A 24,457-nucleotide genomic window follows, 5' to 3' on the forward strand; every position below is an offset into this window, starting at 1 on the left:
TTAGATTTGGAGTCCAGGTGGCTTGAGTTCAATTCTCTGCTCTGCCATTTACCAGCTGTGTGACATTGGGCAAGTTGCCAACCTATGTATGTCATTTCCTCATGTAAAGATAATCCCACTTCACCAGGCCATTTTTGAGGACCCGGTGAAATGATTTGTAACCATTTAGGAACACTGGATCATTCTACAGTGCAAGTTTTTATGTCAGCTTGGAGCCTACCATGCAGACATTCAAATCCAATGAGTGTATGGAGCTCCGTGCACAAATAAAAGGACTTCTCTTTTCTGCCCTTGTACAACTTTGGTTTCCTTAATGAATAGAATCCATGACAATCCTGGGCCATGGTATAAAGATGGGACTTTCTTCCTGTGAAGGAGTCTGGTCTGAACATCTTCCAAACTCCAACATAACTGATGTCATTTCTCCACCCAACCCCATTCGCTGTCTCCTGACTCAGTTGCTAGAGAAGCCACTTAAGGAAGGTTCCTGGAGTTAAGGCTGTGTCTGGGCCAGTGGAGCGAGCAGTTTTCCATGGTCAGTCCTCTTTATCTTCTCTTTTCCTAAGAGCCTTTACTAAGCAGTGCCTCCTCCTATCTCCTTGCTGCATCTCCTGATGGAATGCACAGGTAAATCTCCTTGGAGAGTACCAGCCAGGAACAGTCCACAGCCAAGGCCACCGATCCTCACCGCTGAGCTCCATCTTTCCTTTCAAGCTGTCCTTCCCCTCCCCTCTCCACCATCACCATAGCAACACAGTGGTATAAAAAAATGAAAGCACTAAGGCATCTAAATATAGTCTGAGTCTCAACTCTTCCAGCATGGAGCCTAAAACCTAGGGAATGACAGCTAGAGGCATCCAGGTGATAACTGGCAGCCAGAAGGGAGGATAAGTCAAAGGAAGGGGTCAAGGAAAGAAGGGAAGGAAAGGGAACCGTCTTTTACTGAGCCTGCTGCCTGTGCTTTCTCATGTCACCCGCACAACCACCCAATGTGAATGTTATCATCTCCAGGTAACTGCTGAAGAAACGGAAGCTCAAAGAGGTAAGAGATTTGGCCAAGGTCACACAGCTATAAGCAATAGAACTAAGATTTTAACTCAAGTTTCTATGGCCCCAAAGTTTATGTGTTTTTCTCTCCATACCACGGGAACAGGTGCAAGTGAGAGATTTTGCTGGAAGCACTGGGCTTTTTGAGCAGGCCATATAAAAATTCTGAGCCCAGAGCTCAACTAAATTATTGGAAAAGACTGGGCCAAATATAAGGCTTCTATCTAAGCAGCGCCTGCGTTTCTCAAGGACTGAGGAAAATGAGGGGTGAGGGTTAGCAAGGCTGCATTTCCCAGGGTGCGTGATAATATGGCATGGGGGTGGGGGCCATTATGATGCCCGAACATGGAACTTACACCAGTGCAGAAAGGGTGTGATTAGAAGCCCTAAGCCAGAGAATGTTCAATGTGATAAATGCCATTATTCGTTCCCTCATTCATTCAATAGATTTTTTTTTAGATGGAGTCTTACTCTGTCACCCAGGCTGGAGTGCAGTGGCACCATCTCAGCTCATGGTAACCTCTGCCTCCTGGGTTCAAGCGATTCTTGTGCCCCAGCTTCCTAAGTAGCTAGGATTACAGAAGTGCACTACTACGCCTGGCTGATTTTTTTTTTTTTTTTTTTTTTTGTATTTTTTAGTAGAGACAGGGTTTTATCATGTTGGCCAGGCTGGTCTTGAAATCTTGACCTCAGGTGATCCACCTGCCTCCACCTCCCAAAGTGCTGGGGTTACAGGTGTGAGCCACCGTGCTTAGCCTCATTCAACAGATATTTTTATTAAGCATCTGATGTGTGCTTAACTCTGGAGATATAGGGGTGATTAGAACAAGTGCAGCTCCTGCCCTTGTAGAGCTTATTAGGATAGTGGAGAAGACAAATAAGGAAACAATTATACAACTGATTGATTCTTTACAATGGTAACATGTACTATAAGTACATAACAGAAGAATATCACTTGCCTGATGACTTCAGTGGAAGGGAAATACAGAAGTTCTTACAAATCAAAGCAATCCCCTGGGCCAATTGTAAAGGTGATGCCCACTTTCAAGGTGGACAGAGACTGTGCTAGAAGCTTAGCCTCAACCATGGGTTTATATGATCGGTAGACCCTGCAGATCCATTCCCAGTGGTGTATCTTCATAATAATCATACAGTCCATCTGATAGCCATATGAGTGAGGTTTTAAAACCCAACAAACTAGACTCAAATGAAATCTGATGAGGGAATTTATGATTTGTTCTTCCTACAGCCTTTGGTATCACTGACATAAAACTGAATGTATGTGCTGAGGGTGCTTGTGTCATGGTGATAGACAAGGTAGGTAGTCCATCTCATGGTATTGGCAGCTTAAAGTCAGCCAGACCATCACTGGGAAGTGCCTGTGAATTATGCAGGAGTGGGAGGGGACGGAGTAGGCAGTAAAGTTTTGCATTTCTGTGGATCCAAAGCTTTCCAAACTACCTGCAAGTCAGCAAATATGGGGCATGTTGTATGAATAAGTGAGAATCAGATAATATAGTGTGTATGGAGCTGTTTAGTTCTTCAGAAAAAATGCTGTCTAAACAGATAGTGCTGGTATCAAAGATAATGATACAGTACCCTAATTTTAATGCTCTGCTACTACCTGCCAGCTGTTTCCCAGGGATGTGGTAAAGATGAATGGACAAGATCTGGGAAAGTGCTTTGAAATCCTTGATTAAAGGTCCTCCAGGCAGATGTAGAATTTTAAATGTGTTATATTACTGCCACTATTGTTACGCTTTCTTTTATCACCCCAGAGTTTCACCACCTCCTGTTTCAGGTGAATGAGTCTGCCTGACTCTTTCATGCCCTGAATGGCATTGGAAAGGTAGCAGCCCTGAGATGTGCCATATAAACAAACACGTTTTTAACTGAGGGATCCAGAGGCTTTCCTGGCTGGCTCCTGTTGGCTGGTCATCACCTCTCTATAAATCTAGGCTTTCCCAAGCTTCTTTTATTTCCTTCAATAGGACAGGAATATGTAAATGTCCTGCTTGAAATGAGTATTGGCTACAAGCCATCTGCCTCTGAACAGAGGTGAAAAGTGGAAATCGGAGGAAGGGCAGATGTCTTCTGCAGGGGAAACAGACTCTTTTCTGCCACTGCACTCTGCCCAGGCAAAAGAGTAAAGGAGCAGCACTCAGGAGAATTCACTGAAGCGAGGGCAGGGTGCAAAAGGAACTTGAGAAATTGGTACTGGGACCCAAAAATCAGATTCTGGCATTTCTGGGAGAAGAAATGGGCATGGGTGGGGGGTTTATCTGTCAATAAAAGCCTCCAGAATGGGGCTAGAAGTAAATTCAGTTGCCACCTCTACCTACTGGACATCCACGGAGAACTTCTCCTTATCCAAGGTTGAGGAGCCCTCCAGAGTACATACTGATACCATTGGTTCTCCCACACATACCCCCATGGAGATAAAAACAGGACCCTGGAAGGCCTGTCTGTGTTTAACCAATGGAATTGAAACATGGAAATGAACTGCCCCACAATCCACCCTGTGAGAGACCAAAGAGCAGTGTTGGATTAACAGGGAATGTTACCCTGAAAAGGCATTCAGCTTCCACTGGGGCAGCAGGTACAGTGCCAAGATGATCCCACTTGAATTCCTAAGACAGGATATGCAATGATAAAAAGATAAGGAAAGATGTCGCAGAAACTCAAGACCTCTCAAAGCATACTCCTTTGTCTGTAGTTCTTCCACAGACCAGACCACGGAATTCAGAAAACACCCTACCTGGTTCCAAACCAGCACCTGCCAAACTTCTCACCCTCTTCTGACCCTGTCCTGGGAATTAAGAAAAAAAATCATTTTATTGGTTGCTCCAGTTGTAACTTAAACAGACAGACCGTCATCAAATTAAGTGACATGTACGGCTGCTTATTGTATGCCAGTTACTGTGCTGTGGGGTTTTGTTTCCATTATCTCATTTAATCCTCTCAAAAACCCTGTGAGGTAGGTTTTCTTATTGCACCCATCTTAAATTAAGGAAACTGAGGCTCATAGAGATGCAGTAATTTGTCAAAAGCCCTAAAACATAATTACTGCCTCCAGACGTCTCTGATTCTAAGGCTCAGGCTCTTAATCAGTAAATGATCAAATGAATAATGATTTTCATGGCATCCGTCATCGGAAGGAACAATGGAGAATATGCTTAACCAAAGTCATAACCAAATAAATGAACTTGACAGCAGAGCTGTGATTCCAGCCAAGGTGACTATTTCATGCATGTTTTGAAGGCCACGAAAAGGAGGTTAGACTTGTTTGGGAAGGGAAACAGGAGCTATCAAGGTGAACTTTTCCTAAGAGTAGCCCAATAATAGTGCTCCGGAGGGAGTAATGTGTGCAAGAATAGAGTCAGGGAGACCAGCCAAGTGTGTGCCTCAGCATCCCTAGCACGAATCACACACTAAGCATTAAGATTGTCTCTGCAGTGAGAAAGGCCTGGGCCCAAATTCTGGCTCCACCACTTACTGGTATTCATTAATCATTCATTCATTCATTCAACAAATATATATTGGGTATTGTCTATGTGCCAGAGACTGTGCTGGGTGCTGGCAAAGAACACAGACAAGGTTCCTGCTCTCATGGAGCTTTGATTCTGATGAAGGAAACAGACCATTTACAGATAAACAAATAAATAAACAAGATAAAGGGAAACAGAATGATTTGATGGAGAGTAGCTGGAGGGCCAAACAGACTGGGCAGACAAGGTGGTGGCACGTAAGCTAAGACATTTAAAAAGAACCTGGTCATGAGACTATCTGGAGAAGGAAAGCTCCAGGCAGAGGAAGCAGGTAGTGTAGAGGCCCTGAGGCAGGAATGAGGACGAGACATTTGAGAAAACAGAACAAAGGCAGGCATGACCAGACCAAGTGGGTGGTGGAAAAGTAGTAGAAGGTGAGCGGGGGGAGTGGGGGCATCAAGGTCAGGCTTTGCAGGCTTGATCAGCAGTTCTCACTGTGGTTCTGGAGCCAGCAGCATCATTGTTACCTGGGAACTTGTTAGGAATGCAAATTCTCAGGCCCCACCCAGACCTGCTGAGTCACGAACTCTGGGATGGGGCCCTGCATTGTGTTTTATCGAGCCCTCCAGATTATGCTAAAGTTTCAGAATTCCTAGGTTGGATTATGCAGTTTCAGTTTTAATTTTAAATGCAATGGGAACCTATGGAAGGTTTAAGTAGGGGAGCAGCATGTTATAATTTTCTTTAAAAAAATTGTTTTTAAGCACTCCTGCTGAGGGGAGAATGGACCATAACAGGCTAAGAGAGATGGAAGCAGGGAGATAAATTAGGTGGTTATTGCAAGAGGCCAGGTAAGAAGAGAAAGTGGTTTGAGTAGGGTGGTGTGGCAGAGAAGAGGGTTCCAAGCAGAGGGGGACCACGCTGACACATAAGCGCGGGCCATTCATGCAAGCCCGACAAGGCAGAAGGCGAAAGTGAAGGCCAGAGAAAACTGGACAACACCTGTCCAGAGCACAGTTCAAAGGCAATGTCCTCAAAGAAGACACACCACCCTCCTCCCATTTCCTCTCTGTTGTCTAAAAATAAGAAGCATATGCGGCCTACAGCAAACCTTGGGCAGGCCCGTGGGGGCTGAGCTCTTGCTCTTGCAAAGGGCAGGTACTTCCTCTGGTGAGAGAGAAGACAAGGAAGGGCCAGTGAGGAGTGAAGGAAGAGACCAACAGAGAGCCTGAAAGGCTGAGAACGTTGTCTGGCTTCCTGAAAGGCTTAGAACGTTGTCTGGCTTCCTGAAAGGCTTAAGGGGTTAGCTCTGGAGGGTGAACTAAAAGCCCTAGTTATATTAAACACACACACACGCACGCACACACACACACGCACACACACACGTGCGCGTGCACACACACACACATACACACAGTTGAAGGAGACCTGCAGTTTCCAAAAACAAGAGTTGTATTTTTTTTCTTTATATCATGACCCATAACAATCTCAAAAGAGAAACAATCTCTTGTCTTCCTTGTTTAGGTTTAGGAGAACCTGTAATAAGTAAGCAGCAGCAGCGGAACTCAAACTCCACTCTTTTCCTAGTGTCATTCTCTCTATTACACTACAAGGCATCAAAGGACCGCTAGATTTGCCTCCCTAGGGTTAGGGTTAGGGCAAGGTAAATGAAGTGAGTCAGCAAGGGCAGGATAGGAACCTGTCTTTATTTAACATTTTGATATTTTGTTTATCATGGATTTGTTGCATTAGTTCCAACTTTTAAAAATCATTGCATTAAAATATTAATGATTTTGATTACGGAGTTTTTGGGTATATCCTTACATGTTGCACCTCTGACTTACTAGTCTCACCCTGATCCCTGTCCTGGATCTATGCCTGTCTGTTCTATATCAGCCTCTTGCTTTGACTATAAGAATAACTTTAGACTTTTAAGCATAAAGGAAATAAGATTTCTGTCTCCCTTCCCCACCTTTGTGAAAATCTCAGCTTCTGCTTTTAAAGTCTATCTCCCAAGTAGTTTGCCCACTATGTTCCTCCCAAGGTCACCAGGTTCTGTGAAACTAGCAGCAGGCTAGATTGTCACATTAGCACAAAGGATCCACTATTCCTGCAGCCAAACTGGGACAAGCACTTAGGCCCACTGACTCCAACCCTTCAATAGCCTCGGCCCTACGTTGCCTCCAGGTGGTATAAAACAAGAATTTCCCCTTTGACTAGGAGAAGAAGGGGAGAACTCTGAATTGGAAAACAGGTCATTTAGAATTCTCACGGGTGGAAATTTCTGACAACCCCTTTGGGATCCACAATTCAACACACCCCAAATGGCGACAGTAGCTAACATGCAACCTGTAGGCTGTTCTGTCAACCAGTGCCACTGTGCTGCACAACACCAGGGGGCAGCATTCTCATTGACTTCTGTGTGCCTGGAGCCCACTGCAGTTGTGCAACGCTGCAGCTCTGCTTCAGGGTAGTCCCTGATTGGTTCAGTCAAGAAAATGTCTATAGAATCAGCTAATCTCCCATGCAGTTGTCTCTAACTGAAATATTTTCTCTGCTGAGCCCAGAGACAGCAATCTTTCCTGGATTTGCTATTTACAAAGATCTCTAGAAATTATCCACCAGAAATATGGGCTTTCTCAGAGCTTGAGTGGACAGGGAATTAAGGTGGAAGGCAGGGTGTTTTGACTGCATTTGACCCAAGTCCTGAAGAGCCAGCTCCTCTCTCTTCCTAATTATTAGAAGGTTTTGCTTGGACCCAGTGTTTCATGTGTATACAATACAAACTTCTCTCTTTTCTGCTTGGATCAAATTTGTTCTCTCAAAATGAGATTCCCAGCAGTGAAAGAAGACAAGACAGAGAGATCCAACATCTCTAAAGCCATGAATCAGATAACCAGCCACTTGTTCTCTTCAGTGCTGGGAACAGACACACTGTTAAATAAAATGATTTTATAGGTTCTTCTCACTGCCTTTCCATGAAGGGGATTGATCAACTTCAGGGCACAGCAATCATTTATTCCCAGACCATTTATATATATATATATATATATATATATAAAAATTTTTTTTTTTTTTTTTTTCAAGAGAGAATTGGAGTTGTGAATATTCCTGTCTCCCCCACCCCAGCCCCCTTGAAGTGAGTCAGGCCAAACTTGGGGCCCAAATGGAGCTGTAAGTAACTGAGACACATGCAGAGGTGAAACCTTCACAGGCCCACTGATGTGGAGGTTGAAGATTAAATTCCCCTTTGAGAATAACTGGGCAATACTCATATAGAGGCTACTTTCAAGAAGGCTAGATCCTTGAAATGTATAGTGCAACGTTCCTAACCCTCAGCCCACTCCATCATACCCCCACTCACATGAATACACACATAAGCAGTAATATAAAGCACTTCCCACCATAGGGCAGCAAAGAAGGAGGGAAATCTTTATTATGGAAGGGTGGAAGGAAGGAAGGAAGGAAGGAAGGAAGGAAGGAAGGAAGGAAGGAAGGAAGGAAGGGAGGGAGGGAAGGGAAGGGAAGGGAAGGAGGAAGAATTCTCAGGGTGAGCAGAGGAATGACATGTTTGGGGCATAATGAAGAGAATTGAAGTGCAGAGTTTGTGTGGAAAAATTTGAAAATATCAGGTGGCAGGCCAGGCATGGTGGCTCACGCCTGTAATCCCAGCACTTTGGGAGGCCAAAGCAGCCGGATCACCTGAGGTCAGGAGTTTGAGACTAGCTGGGCCAACATGGCAGAACCCCGTGTTGACTAAAAATACAAAAATTAGCTGGGTGTGGTGGCGCATGCCTGTAATCCCAGCTACTCCAGAGGCTGAGGCAAGAGAATCATTTGAGCCTGGGAGGCAGAGGTTGCAGTGAGTTGAGATCATGCTACTGCACTTCAGCCTGGGTGACAGAACTTTCTTTTTTTCCTCTCACAAAAAAAGAAAAGATCAGGTGGCAGAGATGGATGGATGGATGGATGGATGGACATTACAGAGAGTTTCCAATTCTTAGGATGAAGGATTAAGTCTTTATTCTCTAAGAAAGGAGGGGGAGAATAAAATTTTGTGATTTTAAAATCTTTTCTACCCTGTAGAGCTACCCTACAAGGCATGAAAACCTTCCAAAAAAAAAAGGCATCTACTTTAAAAGACTAATGTCTAAAAAATTAGAAATTCCCTCATTTTGCCCTGACCTTTGGGAAACAGAGTGAGTGATCCCTTTGAGGTTTTTGGCACTGCCTTGCCTCTGATCATATCGAGTCCTAGGTCCATAATCATGCAGTTACCTCAGATGTCCCTTTCCCTCTAGCCACAGGTAACACGCTCTCCAGGTACTGCGATAGTGGGTAATTAGGAGAGCAGAGGGGTACCCATGGGCTGTGATGCCCAGTTATAAACCCAGACATTTCAGAATTAACAGAATGAGCATCAAGTCCTCAAATGGGTCTACATCCATAAACATGTCCAGCAGTCAGGTCTTTACTGTCAGTAGAGATAAAATGTTCCTACACTTTCCCTAGTGGAAGCCACATCCTCAGTAGGTTATCTCTGATGAGTCCAGCTAGTCACAGGTATGTAGAAGCTGCATGCAGTAGAGGGCTCAAAGGAGGGTCCAGAATAGATATCAAAGCAAAAGGGGAGTCTGTGCACGCTCTCACACACACCCCGAAACACTCTTTCTGTTCACAAAATAGATGGTGTAGGGTAGTTCCAAGAGATCATTTAGCTCAGGTTCCTGCCTCCATAAAATAAATAAGCCTTCCATATTAGTTGTCTGTTGCTGTGTAGCAAATTGTCAGAAACGTAGAGGCTTAAAGCAATACCCATTTATTATCTCGCAGTTCTGTATCTCAGAAGTCCAGACAGGCTTGACTGGGTTCTCTGTCCAAGGTCTCGCGAGACTGAAATCAAGGTGTCGGCCAGGCTGGGATCTTATCTGGAGGCTCTGAGGACATATATGCTTCCAAGCTCATTCAGGCCATCAGCAGAATCCCATCTCTTGTGGCTTGAGGTCAAAGGTCCCTGTTTCCTTGCTGGCTGTCATCCAGGGACCACTCTTGTGCACCTAGAGGCTGCCTACGTTCCTGTTCACAAGACACCCTTCATATTCAAACCAAAGCAGCATGTTGAATCTTTCTTGTGGCTCGCATCTTTCTGGCTTTCCCTTCTTCTTTAGCCAGAGAAAGTTCTTTGCTTTTAACGGTTCATGCGATTCAAACAGGCCCACCTGAATAATGTCCCTATTTTAAAGGTAACTGTGATACCATATAACATTTCAGGAGTGACACCTTAGCATATTCCCAGATTCCAGGGATTAGGGCAGAACATCTTTGGGGGAACATTTTAGAAACTCTGCCTCCCCACTCACCCACAATCCTTTTAAAAGCCAAATCTTGAAGCCTTTTTTTCCCAAAGGCCTTTTTGAATAAGCACATTTATACCTAACTTCATCAGACACTTACCTACTTTGAGCAAACACTAGCATGTGGCAAAATAAGCTGTAAATCAATCAGAACTATTCTTTCCCACCACAATCTTTCTCAAACACATTGGGAGAATCTGACACTGTCAGTAGTATACCAGAGCAGACTCTTACCACCTCACAAGAGCTGACTGTTAAATGTTTAGTAATTGTGCACATTGGTTGTTAAACTATTAGTAGCCTGAAATTGACTATAGTGAGAGTATTTTCACCACGGAAAGCAACCGTTCCAAATCAGGGTTCCTCTTTATTCCTGGAAAGCTGGTTTACTAGCTCACCACCGGCTGTAGTCCTCTAGGGGTCATTACTTGGCCTCCTGTAGCATGCAGGAATCCTCTCCATGGCCTTTTTCATGCATGGACATCATCCTATTTTTTAATACCAGGAATGGGGTGATCACTCTCTTATAAGCTAGTTCATCTCCCTGATGGAATGGTACGTGGGGGAGTTGAAACCCACCTCCCTGGAACTTCCCACCAACTTCCTTTGGAAGCAGCACTTATGACAGTCCCAGAACCATTTGGAGTAAGTAGCATTTCCTCCAGGAGACGTCTCTCCTCTGGATCCACAAGTCAGTAGTTAGACGCAAAATCTTTAGAGCCACACTGTCTGAATTCAATTCCCAGCTCTGCCACTTATTTAGTTATAACCTTAGGCAAGTCTCTTAACTTTTCTGGTCCTCTGGTTCTTCATGTGTGGGAATGGGGATAAAAATAGCACCTACCTCATAGGTTATTATGAATATTCAATGAGATAATGTGTGCAGAGAAAATAGCACCTGGTCTGGCCTCTACCTATCTCACAGGTTAGTTGTGAGGATTAAATTACTTAACATAAGCAAAATGCTTAGAGCTCTGCCTAGCACAAAATAAACACTATATAAATATTAGTAAGTTAATTTGAAATGTGGTTTCTAGATCTCTCATCACCCTAGTCACCCTACTCTGGATGTACTCCAAAGTCCCTCCCAAGACGTAGTGTCAGAATTGACCTAATTAGTCCAGCATTTGGCTGAAATGCTAGACTTTGACTCCAGCCCCCCAGGCTTGACTGGCACTAGCATTCAAGCTGCTGCTCCCCTTTCCCTGGGTCTTTAATAGAGTCAGAGAGACTTCTCCAAGGGATCTTTTGGCCATGGACCAGCAGCATCCACACACGCTGGGGCCTTGTTAGAAAGGCAGGCTCTCGGGCCCCACCCCAGATCTACGAATCAGAATCTGCACATTAACAAGATGCTTGGATGATTCATGTGCACATTAAAGTTTGAGAAGCACTGCTTTCAGGGGCGAGATGACACACTTATTTTAAAGAGAACACCAATCAGAGACCCTAAGCCTTCTCATGGAATTAGGGGCCTTCCCCTCAGACCTTGGGAGAGGGGTCAGGGAAATGTCAGCGTTGGGTTGTTGGTGGCAGGTGGCAGTGGGGGGTTCAGTCCATGTTCAAAGAGCCAGAAACCTGGCAGGGGAAGAGATGGGGCAGCGACACCCAACCGGGAAGATAAAGGAAACTACAAGAAGAACCCAGCTAAGAGATGTGAGGCTTCTGAAAGCTCCCACGGAAAGGCTCGCAGCTCCTCCGCCTGCTCCGTCCGGCTGCCCCAGGTCAGGGCAGCTCTGTGAGCGTTAGCTGGCCCAGAGCAGCAAGGATACATTTAGAAGTGATGAAAGGGAATGCTTCTTGACAGGGTAAAGAGTCATTCAGTAGGAATCAGGCAGGAAGAGGTCACAGAGTCAGAAGCCCAGCCTGTACTCAGAGATTATTTCTGGCATGGGAGGGCCGAAGGGTTAGGAGGCCACCTACACACGATACAATACAGAGGCAGATCCACTTATTACCTGCCTATGCTGCTGGGATTTCAGTGTGGAAATTCTGTGCCTCCTCACTGTGGCTGCAGCTTGGAAATGGCATCCAGAGCTTACCCACTTGTGTAAGAAATAAGCTACAGGTGTAATAGGGGGACATAGGCTAAAATCCTAGCTCAGCTGCTTAATAGCTGTGTGACTGAGCAAGTTACTTAACCTCTTTGAGCATCTGTTTTCTCATCTTTAAAATGGAAATAATAATAATTGGCCAGGCCCAGTGGCTCACACCTATAATCCTAGAACTTTGGAAGGCCAAGGCCAGTGGATTGCTTGAGCCCAAGAGTTTGAGACCAGCCTGGGAAACATGGTGACACCTCATCTCTAGAAAAAATACAAAAATTGGCCAGGCATGGTGGCAGGTGCCTGTAGTCTTAGCTACTCAGGAGGCTGAAGTGGGAAGATCATCTGAGCCCAAGAGGTTGAGGCTGTGGTGAGCCAGATTGTGCCACTGCAATCTAGCTTGGGAGACAGAGTGAGACTGTGTCTCAAAAATAAATAAATAAAATAATAATATATATGTTAATAAAGCAGAAGTAAGAATGAAATAAGAGGTCTGACATGGTGACTTATGACTGTAATCCCAGCACTTTGGGAGGTCAAGGTGAGAGGATCACTTGAGCCCAGGAGTTCAAGACCAGCCTGGGCAACTGAATGAGGTCCCATCTCTACCAATAATAATTTTTAAAACATTAGCTGGGCATGGTGGCATGCACCTGTGGCCCCAGCTACTCAAGAGGCTGAGGCAGGAGGATGGCCTGAGCACAGGAGGTCGAGGCTGCAGTGAGTCATGATCACACCACTGCACTCCAGCCTGGGTGACAGAGTGAGACCCTGTCTCAATAAATAAATAAATAAGTAAATAAAGAAAGAAAGAAAGAAGAAGAATAAGAAAGTTCTTCTTATGGTTCTCATGGTGGTGAATACAATGTAAGCACATATATTATCTTAGAATTCTTCCTTCCTGTATAAAGAAGGCCTCCTCCAATATATTAATCATCCGTTCAACTAATAAATGCTGCTTACTCCCACTTTCACTCTAAAGGAACTCAATGGCTAAAGAGAACCCTTCCGCTTTGCAGTACCCTGAGGATCAGAGGACTGATTTGAATGTCCTCAATGCAAAGGACTATTTCAAAAGGCCAGCCAGGCAGCCCAGACATGTGTTTCCTAATCGTCTCCAGGTTGTTTGATAGAAGATCTCCTGGGAGCAGCTTTCCCCAGCAGCTCAGCCAGGTCTGTTCTGGGAACACTGTGTGCTTTGGCACCTCCCTCAGCAGAAAGCTTGGAGGAAAGGCAGGTGCAGGTCCTGGAGCCTCTGACAGCGTTAGTGGCTCTAGGAGTAGCTGCTCAGGATAATCTGTCCCCATGACCATTAACTAACTGCCACTGTGCTGAAGGAAGAACTGGAAATGGGCGGCCCCCAAAAATTTGAAAACCCCCACTTGAACCAGTAAGTTATATGCTGGGTTGCTGTTGGAGAGATCTTCCTTGGAGTAGACAAACGTGGTATGTTAAGTAAACTGGGGATCTAGGTTTGATGATACTGTGTCTGCAGCTTCTTTGTCCCACTGAGAATCCTCAGGCATTCCATGAGTGCAGCCTTCAAAATATTTTTGTTTCTAATGACATATTTTTACTGCAAAAAGATGAGTGGATTCATTTCATAAAGCCTCAGTTGTGTTAGAAATTCACCATGAGTCACTCAGCAAATTATGATTGAGGGCGTTCTGTATGCCAGGCACTGTGCTGGGCACTGGGACTACTGTAGCAAGTCAGATAGACAAGAACTTGCTTGATCTTGGAAGTAAGCAGGGTGGGGTCTGGTTAGTCCTTGAACTGGAGGCTGCCTGGAGATACTGGATGCTGCAAGCTTGTAAAAAAAAGACGAGTTCTCTGTACTTGCAGAGCTTACATCCAGTAACTAACTTCAGGCTGTGTTGAGTGCCTGAAAGTGGTGGAGCCGGGAGTCCTCTAGATAAGGTAGTCATGGAAGGCCTCTCCGAAGAGGTGATAAGTTTACTCAGAGACCCAAAGGATCAGGATAAGCACAGACCCCAGTGAAGAGCGTCCCAGGCAGAGGGGATAGCAAGGGGATTGCCCTTAGGTGGGAAAGAGCTTGATTTGAGGACTAGCAAGACCAGTGTGTCTAAGACACACAAGCAGGGAAGGACGTTATGAATGAGGTCTGAGAGGTCAGCAGCGACTGGATCATGCAAGCTCCCATAGGCCTTGGTAAGGGCTCTATGTGTACTGCAATTACAGGATGGATGACAGGACCTGGGCTGCATTTTCAATAGTTAACCCTGGCTATAATGTGGGGAAGGGATTCAAGAAAGAGGGCAAAGGCAGGAACAGGAAAATCTCTTAGGAGGCTACTGCAAAGCCCAAGGGAGAGGTGATGGTGTTTTTTCTGTTGTTGTTTGTTTTGTTTTGTTTTGAGAAGGAGTCTCACTCTGTCACCCAGGCTGCAGTGCAATGGCACAATCTTGGCTCACTGCAACCTCCGCCTCTTGGGTTCAAGCAATTCTCCTGCCTCAGTCTCCCAAGTAGCTGGGATTACAGACATGTACCACCATGCCTGGCTAATTTTTGTTTTTTTAGTAGAGACAGAGTTTCATCACGTTGATCAGGCTGGTCTTGAGCTCCTGACCTCAAGCGATCCACCCGCCTCAGCCTTCCAAAGCACTGGGATTACAGGTGTGAGGCACCGTGCCGGCCAGGTGATGGTGTTTTGATCTGGGTCTTAAAGGCAGAAGGAAGGGGGGTAGTAAATTAACTGTGCTGGGGAAGAGAGGGAGGCCTGAGGGTGAGGAAAGAATGAGGGGTGATTCCAGGTTTAGGGGCTGGGCAATTTGTTAGATGATGGTGCCATTGACAGAAATGGGAAAGAACAAGTTTGGAAAGAAAACTCAAGATCTGGCTGGTGACTTGTATTAAACTTAAAGCCTCATGTGTGACTTGAGCAGAAGTGAGGACCTTCTCCAGTGTTCAAGAGCTGGAAGGGATTTTTCTAGCCTCTAGGCAAGGTAATACCATAAGTCCCAACAGTGATGCCCTCCCTGGGAATGATCTCAAAGGGAGAATCCTATACCCTGCCTCCTCCATTCATTCCTTGCTCCGATGGTGGTTCCGGCTGGCTAACCTAAGTTACTCTTGCCACTAGTTAACGCCTGTCCTTACTTCTCTTATCCCCACCTAAGATGTCAATAGCATCTCTTGTCCCCATCTAAGATGTCAATCAAAACAGCATGAGCCATGCTATGTCACATGACATGTTGTCTGTCCAGCCCAGATCTCGTTGCTGATAGGGGCACGGGCTAGATTTTGAGAGAAATCTGTTACCACCCTTAACATTCCAACCCCCTCTAATAGCCCATTTAGGATTTATCATACTGTTTTATCCAAACCTTTCATGACTTGATTTCTATTTCCAGCTTGAACCACCTCTTGGGTCACCAACTGTACTTATTGAGTTTCTCTAGTTTTCTGACTTAATGGCTGAAGATAATAAGCTTCCTTACATATTACTCTCAAACCACCAAACTGGGATTGTTGTTACTCTTAGTGATAATGGTTGCTATTTATGAAACTTTTAATAGGGAACACAAACCCTGCCCAGCAATTCATATAAATTATTTCATTTAAGAACATCACAAAGTAGGTGCTATTATTTGACCTTACACATGAGACTTGAAGAACTTTAGAGCATTGCCCAAGGTCACCCAGCTAGTGAGGGGTGGAGACGGGATTTGAATCCAGGTCATCTGTGTCCATTACCTGGAAGAAGGAAGGCCAAAGCATTATGGCCTTTCACAAGTTGAAGAGCCACGGGCTTTCTACGCTGGCCAGCCACATTTTTCCGTGACTGGGGTGGGTGTGGCAAGTGATGAGGGTTTGCAGTCCATGTGGTGGGGTGTCAAGGGCCAGGTGTCTTGGTAACTGTTGTTGCATTCACTTCAGGAGCAAAGGACCAGATCTGATTCTGCAGGATCAACGATATGGACACTGCAGGCTCTGTAGACACCCAAAGCTCTAATGGTGACTTGGGGAAGCTCAGGAGGGCATGGAGGTTGTCCCCGTTTAGAATGTAAAGATTCCTATTTTCTAAAAAAGAATAAAAGGAGGTGCTGAAGGCCTCGGTCTCCTCCAACAAGGCCAGGCTGTGGGGTAGCAGAGTCTGAAAGGGTGCAGGCCCATGGCCACTGCCCAGGGCTCCTGCTCAGGCCTCCTCACTCCCACAACTGAGGGGAGACCCAGATCCACACCCACCCACCTAGCAGTGTCTCACACCCACTAGGAGACATCTAAACGTCTTCCCTGGGAAATGGTCCCAAAATTCCCCTGCAGTAAGCAACCATCTGGAGAGGCCCAGGTCTACATCTGTTTTTAAAGGTCCAATAAATAAATAAAGGAAGAAAGAAAGAAGAAGAAATGCAGAACAGGGTGACTAAAGTTGGTGTATATTTTTAAATGTTTATATTAACAAACTAATACCTTTTAACATGAAAAGCAATATAATTGTGCTAGCCACAAAATCATCGTAGGACTGAGAAAGGAATCGTAATTCTGAGAGCCCTAGAGTTAATGTGATCCAGCTGGCTCATCCCTGTGACTGCAGAAGCCTGTCTGGAGATAGTGTCAGTAGCTTTTGAGGCCCTCTGTGAATTGCCAGAATGTGTGACATGAACCAAATTTCCCCCCGGCCCCCACCCCCTCACCGCCCCCGACCCAACCCTCCCGCCGGCTCCCGTGGGATAGTCACTGCATACAGAAAAAGAGAAGTTCTACTATTTCTAGGCAAGATTTCCACAAACCAGTTTGTCCCTTTCTGCTCTTATGAAATAAACCATTTGGATCAACGTCAGCCGATTGCAAAAGTCAAAAAATTTTCCCTTGTCTCAAAAGCAAGGCTAATAAGGAAGCAAACATGGGAGGACCTTAGTGGCTGAGCCTTTATGTGTATGTTATTTCATTGCTCTCATAATTGCCCTGGGATGCTGTAAGCATGATTCATCCTGTTTGTTTATCAGTTAAATTATTTGTCCAAGATTACACAACCTATCCAGGATTAGAACTCAGAGCCCTTGGCTGTGAAGCTTGAGTTCTTTCTTTTCAGTCTTCAAATATGCTCATGCCATGAAGCAGCACAAAGCCCAGGAGGAGCCCAGTGAGGCTGGAGAGATCCACGGGCAGCCACTCTCCTCTGTGCCCCTGTGGTGTTGGGGCAAACTTGGACCTTTCTGAATCTTTTAACTGTTTCCTTCTCTTCCTGTTTTTGTCTCCTGGCTGACTTGTCCCACACTCTACTCCTTGCTTATGATACTTATTTTTCCATCCACAGCAAAACAATTCACATCAAGGTAATTGATGATGAGGCGTATGAGAAAAACAAGAATTACTTCATTGAGATGATGGGCCCCCGCATGGTGGATATGAGTTTTCAGAAAGGTGTAGTACCCTGTCCTCCACACTAACACTAACATTCTTCTCTCCTCTTCTGTTTCTTCATCTCCAACCCATTTGTCTCCTCCTCCTCTTGTCTTCCACCTCTCTGGTTCCCTTTCCCTTGTCTCCTCTCTTGCTCTGTCTTCTGCTCTCTTTTCACTCCTCCCTCTCCTCTGTCCTCACACCTGCAAGCCTGACACATGGCATCCATACGAGGGATGCTCAAGACCGATGGTAATTGTTCTGGGATAAGGAAATGAGTATGGGGAAAGAAAGAGCCAAAATGCTGGGAGTATCATGTGTGGCTCTTGGCTTCTCCAGAATGGCTGGGTATAAATGGGGGAAAAGGGAACAGATAGCCCAGCACCAGCTAGAAGAGCAGCACTGAGAAACAGGCTCTCAGCACAGATTTCCACGAGGCGGTTATTCTCAGGGCTAAACTTAGAGTCCCAGGAAGTTGAGAATCAATGTATTTGGATTATAGTTGATTCCCCTTCCAAAAGCAGGCTTTAGGAGCCACCTTATCTGCCATGTTGCTACTATCAAGACTTGTTTCTCCTTCTGACCTTGAGTAAGCTGAAAGTACAGGTTTGAGTTCTAGATCTAGGTCAAATATCCATTTGTCTTCCTATGTTTTTCCTATTAAGAACACCCAGATGTGGAGGCAGAGAGTTAGAATAGTGGTGGAGATCATCCTGACCTAAATGGAAGCTTCCCCAAGAAGTCCATGGGGCTTCTCAGAGTGGATGGAACCTTTGCCTTCAACTTCAATGACCCCATACATCCCATGGCCTCCAATAGGCACGTCAGGAAGTCCTTTCCTGAATAGATCACACTGTGGAAGCAGGGAGCTGCCAGTACTGAGGGCAATGTTCCTTCACCTTCCAAGCCATCCCTCATGCCTTCCAGTCCATGCCTGTGGTCACAGAGCACCCCAATCCCATCCCACAGCAGAGTTCCTGCAGCAGAAAAACAGGCTCACACCTTGTAGACAGCCCTGGGGTCCCATATCTAGGGCCAACAGAAATAATCCCAAAAAATGCCTCTTGACAATCAATGACCTTGTCTTTTGTCCACTGATCAAGGTATAAAAAGATGTCAAAAGAAGTACCCAAAAAGGTAATAAAAATGTACAGTTGTGCATCACTTAGCAATAAGGATACATTCTGGGGAATGTGTCCTTAAGCAATTTTGTCATCATGGGAAAATTCTAGAATGTACTTTCACAAACCTAGATGGTGTAGCCTACGACACACCTGGACTATGTGGGCCTATTGCTCCTAGGCCACAAACCTGTACAGCATATGCTTGTACTGAATATTGCAGGCAACTGTAGCACAATGGTATTTGTGTATCTAAACATATCTAGACATAGAAAAGGTACAGTAAAAATATGGTAGTATAGAGCCTTATGGGACCACTATTGTAGATGTGGTCTGTCATTGAGCGAAACGTTTTTATGTGTCATGTGACTGTACTTGTAAAGTACACACACCACAAATGCACAGCAAGTCCTGTGCCCTACAAGCCCCCTCGTGTCAGTCTACTACATTATAAATGGCAAAGCCGAGCACGCCCACAGAATGTAGCCGGAACATCAGAGGATTTGAAGAGACATTTAGGTAAATGCTCTTTACCCTTTAGAGCATTTAGTTCTTAGGCCTCCCCTCCCCCCTCTCCCCCCCCCCCCCGCACACCGCCTCCCGCCAAAAAAAAAAAGAAAAAGAAAAACAAAGCAGAAAATTACAATCCTGGCTCACTAGTAGGACCTGCTGGCCACCATTGTGATTCCATGAAGGACCAGAAGAAACCACATAGGAAGAACAAGGCCCACACGGCAACCTCTCCACATAACAAAGAGCCAGTCTTTGGAGGGCAGTGAATTTCAAGGAACCTTTTCTTCCCTGGGTGATTTGTTTTTAAAAGATGCTATGTTTTGTTGAGATACCCAGAGATGAACAGAAACTTCCATCACCTTGTGCCCCAGACCCATAATTCACATTGAGGAAACCAGTTTTGGGACACATCACTCCTAAGCGATAGAAGCCCAAAGGTGATTTAGAATGTGATGATTTACATCATTTTCTTCACATTTTCCCAGAAGTGCATCGGCTGTAAATCGTAAAGGATTCTTATGTCATATTGTGGTTAATACATATTTATTTTAGTTCCCACCACTGAAGCCCTGTGAGATAAAGAATGAGAAAGATCACACAATTCTACCTCCCTTTCTTCTCTCTCTCTCTCTCTCTCTCTTTCTCTTTCTCTCTCACTCTCTCTCTCTCCCTCCTCTCTTCCTCTCTCTGGTTTCCCTTCCTCATGAATACTTTTCTTTTAAAATTTTCTTTCTGAAACTCACAATGGAAGTGAGTATAGACACAAAGAAGGGACACCAGCCCTGGGTTCTGTTGACATATTCCCTCTTGTGGGAAGACCCTGGGTTATTCCCAGTGGGTTAGTAGTTTACCTGTTGCCCAGAGAAATGCCACTGTTACCATGTGACACCCAGTGGAATGTGCTGCCCAACTCACTTCCTACTAACTGTTGGCAAGGTCTAAAATGACTCCTCCTCACCATTACCTGCCTTCTGCCTTCTCCTCCCCTCCTGTCCTTCTGCCTCCCTTCCTTTGCCCACCTCTCCTTGCCTCCTGGCTCCCTGCCCCTCTCACCCATAAGAACAACTATGACTAAGAAGACAAGAAAAGCTAAGACCATTTATTACCTGAGAACAACACAATCCACCATGGTCCTGTCAAAAGCCACCATGGTGGGACTGGACTGCATGTGCCAGGAATGATGGGGAATGATTTTAAAGGCTGTGCTCCAGGTGACCAACCAATCTACCGACCCAGTCGACACACTCTCTCTCTTGTTGTCCCTACAGGAAAACCATAAGGGTTAAAATAGTAGATGAGGAGGAATACGAAAGGCAAGAGAATTTCTTCATTGCCCTTGGTGAACCGAAATGGATGGAACGTGGAATATCAGGTGTGAGATTCTTTAAAAACAAAACCACAAAAAAAAGAAAGAAAAAATTAAAACAAACTGAAGAACAACAACAAAAAAGAAAAAGCAACTATATTTTTGTCTCCCTCCTTTTCTTCCCTTCTCCTCCTTTCTGTTTTTGACCAATGGATTTTTTTATGCTTTTCCCTCCTGTATTCTCGCTCTCACCCTGTTTCGGTATCATCTCTGCCTTCTTAGCCTCAGCTTATTCCAAATTCCTCCTTTCCCGCCTTCTGGGCAGCACTGCAGCCTCAACTCCTCATTACCCTAATGAGTTATTTCCCTCTTTTGCTACAATTTTCAATTATTCAATTGCCATGGGCCCCTGCACTCTCCCCCACCCCACCCCTACACTGTAACCTGTAAATGTGAAAATTCCTTGGTGGGTGGGGAGGAGAAGAAAAAGAAAGGAATGTGATGTGATGCATGCCTGTGCCCCTCCCTGCCTTCCTCCCCTGCCACCCCTCACTCTTTAGCCTGGATTGAATGTGGGAGGGTCTGGGATGGGGGTTGGGGCCTGGGTTGCAATGATGCTTTGACAGTTTTCTGCTGCATTCCCCAACTTCCTTTGAATGCTTGGCAGGTTACCTTCGAGGAGGTAAGTGTATTATCTGGCTGTTTCACAGTTGGGCAGACCGTGGCATGGGAAAGTGTACCAACTGTCAGAAGCCACGGCTTCTGAGAGCTCTCGGAGAGAGAGTTGACTTCTGGCGTAATCATGCAATCTGGAATCCTGAGCTATTCTTCCTCCTCTGGGCATCCCACCCCATCCGATTCTATGTTCCTAGCCCAAGGTTGGGTACCTTATTCAGGCTACTTTGGGACAATGCAACCTCTAAAGCAGAAAATTGAGAGTTCCCAAAGGGAAGGAAATAGTTCCAGGTATGAAAATTCCCGTAGCCAGGGGCCCCAGAAAAGGACTAACATTGGGCAGGCCTGGAGTGTTGACTTGTGGATTTTCCAACAGAATAGACTCTAAATGATGCAGTTGGTGCTGATCCCTGAAAGACGGGTGTTGGGAGGTTCACAGATGTCTGCCTTTGCTTGGCATCTGCAAGAGAACATATCGCTCAGATCCCAAGATAGCCTCATCCCACACTAGAGAAGTGGCTGCATCTCCTGCTTTCCTCAGGACCTGCATCTGAGAATACCTGCCAGGAGCTCATCCCTAAGGGGCTGATTATGTTGCAACCAGGGTAGAAGTAAGGAAGGATTTCTTCCCTTGAAGAAAATGATTGGAAGCCACTACTTTGAATGTGTTGGAGGCATAGATGTGGGAATGGGTTAGGATGCTCCTGGGAAATAGCAAGAGGACATTCACACTCCCATTCAGGAGAGATATGCTGCTGGGAGCCTCCTAGCAAATGGAGCAGTAAAAGACACCTGTTTGTCAAAAAGGGGTGATCATACTGCAATTAGTTCATATTCGTGTGACAAAGAGCAGCATAAAACTTTCCACATGAGGACAGATCTAAGAGATTCAGCAACAACTTCCCAAAGGATCCTCTACAGGCCTTCTCAGTGTGATTGGTCAGTTCTCATTGTCTGCTGGGGACTCTCCTGCAGAGCTGACCACTTCTGTGCCTGCACTGGTTTGGACACACCTGATGCTCTAGGGGCAGAACTCCTCTCCATCTTCCATTGCTGGTTCTCTTCTTCGCCACTCAATAAAATGTTGCCCTCAGCCTGACTGCCAAAAAATGCTGGAAGAAATTATCTCTGGTTCCATTGTTTCCCACATTGTATTCTTGCCCAACTTCCAGTTCCTGCCACCAACAATATTCTCAGAGGTTGCCTCAGCACCTGCCCTACCTCATTCCCACCTCCCTTGAGCATTTATTCCACGTATTCATAATTAGTTGGAAGCAGCAGATACCCAAGGCCAACTGTAAGTCACCTTCATCAGTTTCCACAGTCCAAGCTACTTAGATGCAAATGAAAGCAGCACAAAGGGTTGTACAGCATACAGGAAGGAAGGCAGTGGCTCCAGACAAGAGGAAGAGATTGGAAGTCCATATATGCCTTTATTCCACCAGTAAAGAGGCTCTTCTTTTATGCCTCCCTTAAAAACCTCTACCAATAGCAGGACAGAGAGTGACCCAAGATAAGTCTTCAAGAGACCTAACCAAATGCAAATGTCTTTGGCTAATCCCCATTCGAGGACATCTTCCTGTTTTGCACTGGATTCTTTGTCCAAGGAAATGTCAGCAATGCCCTCGTGGAGGGAGTAGGTGAGAAGACAAGGATTTCAGCAAGCTATCTGTGTGGTGTGCCCCCAGATCTCCCCAGTGACCAAGATGCCAAGATGAACAGTGCCAACAAGAAATGTGTCAATTTCCCAGCTGCCTATTTTATTGCCTATGTTTTCTAGGGGGTTAATTTCCAGTTTCTTCAGTCCTTCCCGTATTTTGACATTAGACCATAAGGTGAAAGGTCATAAAACCTGATTGTCTAGACTCAGAAGCAAATGGAAACCCATCCAAATTTCCAGAATTCCCTGCTGTTCTCAGAGTGAGAGACAGAACCGTGGAAATTGCTTTTCATTATCACTACTGCATGGGAGAGTCTGAAAAATGAAAGACTGGATTTGAAATAGGAGACTCTATTTTTGGCAAACAAAACAGACTTCAGAGTTGAGATTAAAAGCTCTGGATGAGCTGGGTGATGGAAAAAAGGGAAGGAAAAAAGAGAGACTGAATAGGAAACACAGTTACTCTGGAGTCTAGAAGTAGACTTCTGAGAGCAACACAGAGCAACATAATCAAGACTGCTGGAATGTCAGGCCTCTGAGCCCAAGCTAAGCCATCATATCCCCTGTGACATGCACGTACACATCCAGATGGCCGGTTCCTTCCTTAACTGATGACATTGCACCACAAAAGTGAAAATGGCCTGTTCCTGCCTTAACTGATGACATTGTCTTGTGAAATTCCTTCTCCTGGCTCATCCTGGCTCAAAAGCTCCCCTACTGAGCACCTTGTGACCCCCACTCCTTCCTGCCAGAGAACAACCCCCCTTGACTGTAATTTTCCTTTACCTACCCAAATCTTATAAAATGGCCCCACCCCATCTCTCTTCGCTGACTCTCTTTCTGGACTCAGCTCGCCTGCGCCCAGGTGATTAAAAGCTTTATTGCTCAAACAAAGCCTGTTTGGTGGTCTCTTTACACGGACCCACATGAAATTTGGTGCTGTGACTCGGATCGGGGGACCTCCCATGGGAGATCAATCCCCTGTCCTCCTGTTCTTTGCTCCGTGAGAAAGATCCACCTACGACCTCAGGTCCTCAGACTGACCAGCCCAAGAAACATCTCACCAGTTTTAAATCGGGTAAGCGGCCTCTTCTTACTCTCTTCTCCAACCTCTCTCACTATCCCTCAACCACTTTCTCCTTTCCACTCTTCAATCTCTCCCTTCTCTTAATTTCAATTCCTTTCATTTTCTGGTAGAGATAAAGGAGACACGTTTTATCCGTGGACCCAAAACTCTGGCGCCGGTCACAGACTAGGGAAGGCAGCCTTCCCTTGGTGTTTAATCATTGCAGGAACGCCTCTCTGATTATTCACCCAGGTTTCAGAGGTGTCAGACCACGCAGGGATGCCTGCCTTGGTCCTTCACCCTTAGCAGCAAGTCCCACTTTTCTGGGGAAGGGGCAAGTACCCCAACCCCTTCTCTCTGTGTCTCTATCCCTTCTCTGCCTTTCTGGGGGGCAAGAAGCCCCCAACCCCTTCTCCTTCACCCTTATCATCAAGTACCGCTTTTCTGGCAGAGGGGCAAGTACCCCAACCCCTTATATCTCTGTGCCCCGATCCCTTATTTCCGTGCCCCAACCTCTTATATCTCTGTGCCCCGACCCCTTATTTCCGTGCCCCAACCTCTTATATCTCTACGCCCTGATCCCTTATTTCCGTGCCCCAACCTCGTATCTCTGTGCCCCGACCCCTTTCCTGCTTTTCTGGAGGGTAAGAACCCCCAAACCCCTTCCCTCCGTGTCTCTACTCTCTTTTCTCTGGGCTTCACTATGGGCAACCTTCCACCCTCAATTCCTCCTTCTTCTCCCTTAACCTGTGTTCTTAAAAACTTAAAACCTCTTCAACTCTCACCTGACCTAAAATCTAAGCATCTTATTTTCT

General features: G+C 45.6%; 1 protein-coding gene across 4 annotated transcripts in view; it reads left to right on the forward strand.

Annotated features, from left to right (window-relative positions):
• Positions 1 to 24,457, forward strand: part of SLC8A3 (solute carrier family 8 member A3) — a 151,262-nt gene that overhangs the window by 108,734 nt on the left and 18,071 nt on the right. For 2 of the 4 annotated variants that reach the window (XM_058429615.1, XM_032179583.2), the window contains exon 3: positions 20,204 to 20,307. The exons of 1 other annotated variant lie outside the window; for it this stretch is intronic. In XM_058429615.1, the coding sequence (XP_058285598.1) occupies positions 20,204 to 20,307 (104 nt within the window). Of the gene's footprint in view, positions 1 to 17,215; positions 17,323 to 20,203; positions 20,308 to 24,457 lie in introns of all 4 variants that reach the window. One more of the 4 variants, XM_032179585.2, reaches the window with a different exon arrangement.

The sequence above is a fragment of the Hylobates moloch genome, unplaced genomic scaffold, assembly GCF_009828535.3.
Source record: "Hylobates moloch isolate HMO894 unplaced genomic scaffold, HMol_V3 SCAFFOLD_16, whole genome shotgun sequence".
NCBI lineage: Eukaryota > Metazoa > Chordata > Mammalia > Primates > Hylobatidae > Hylobates > Hylobates moloch.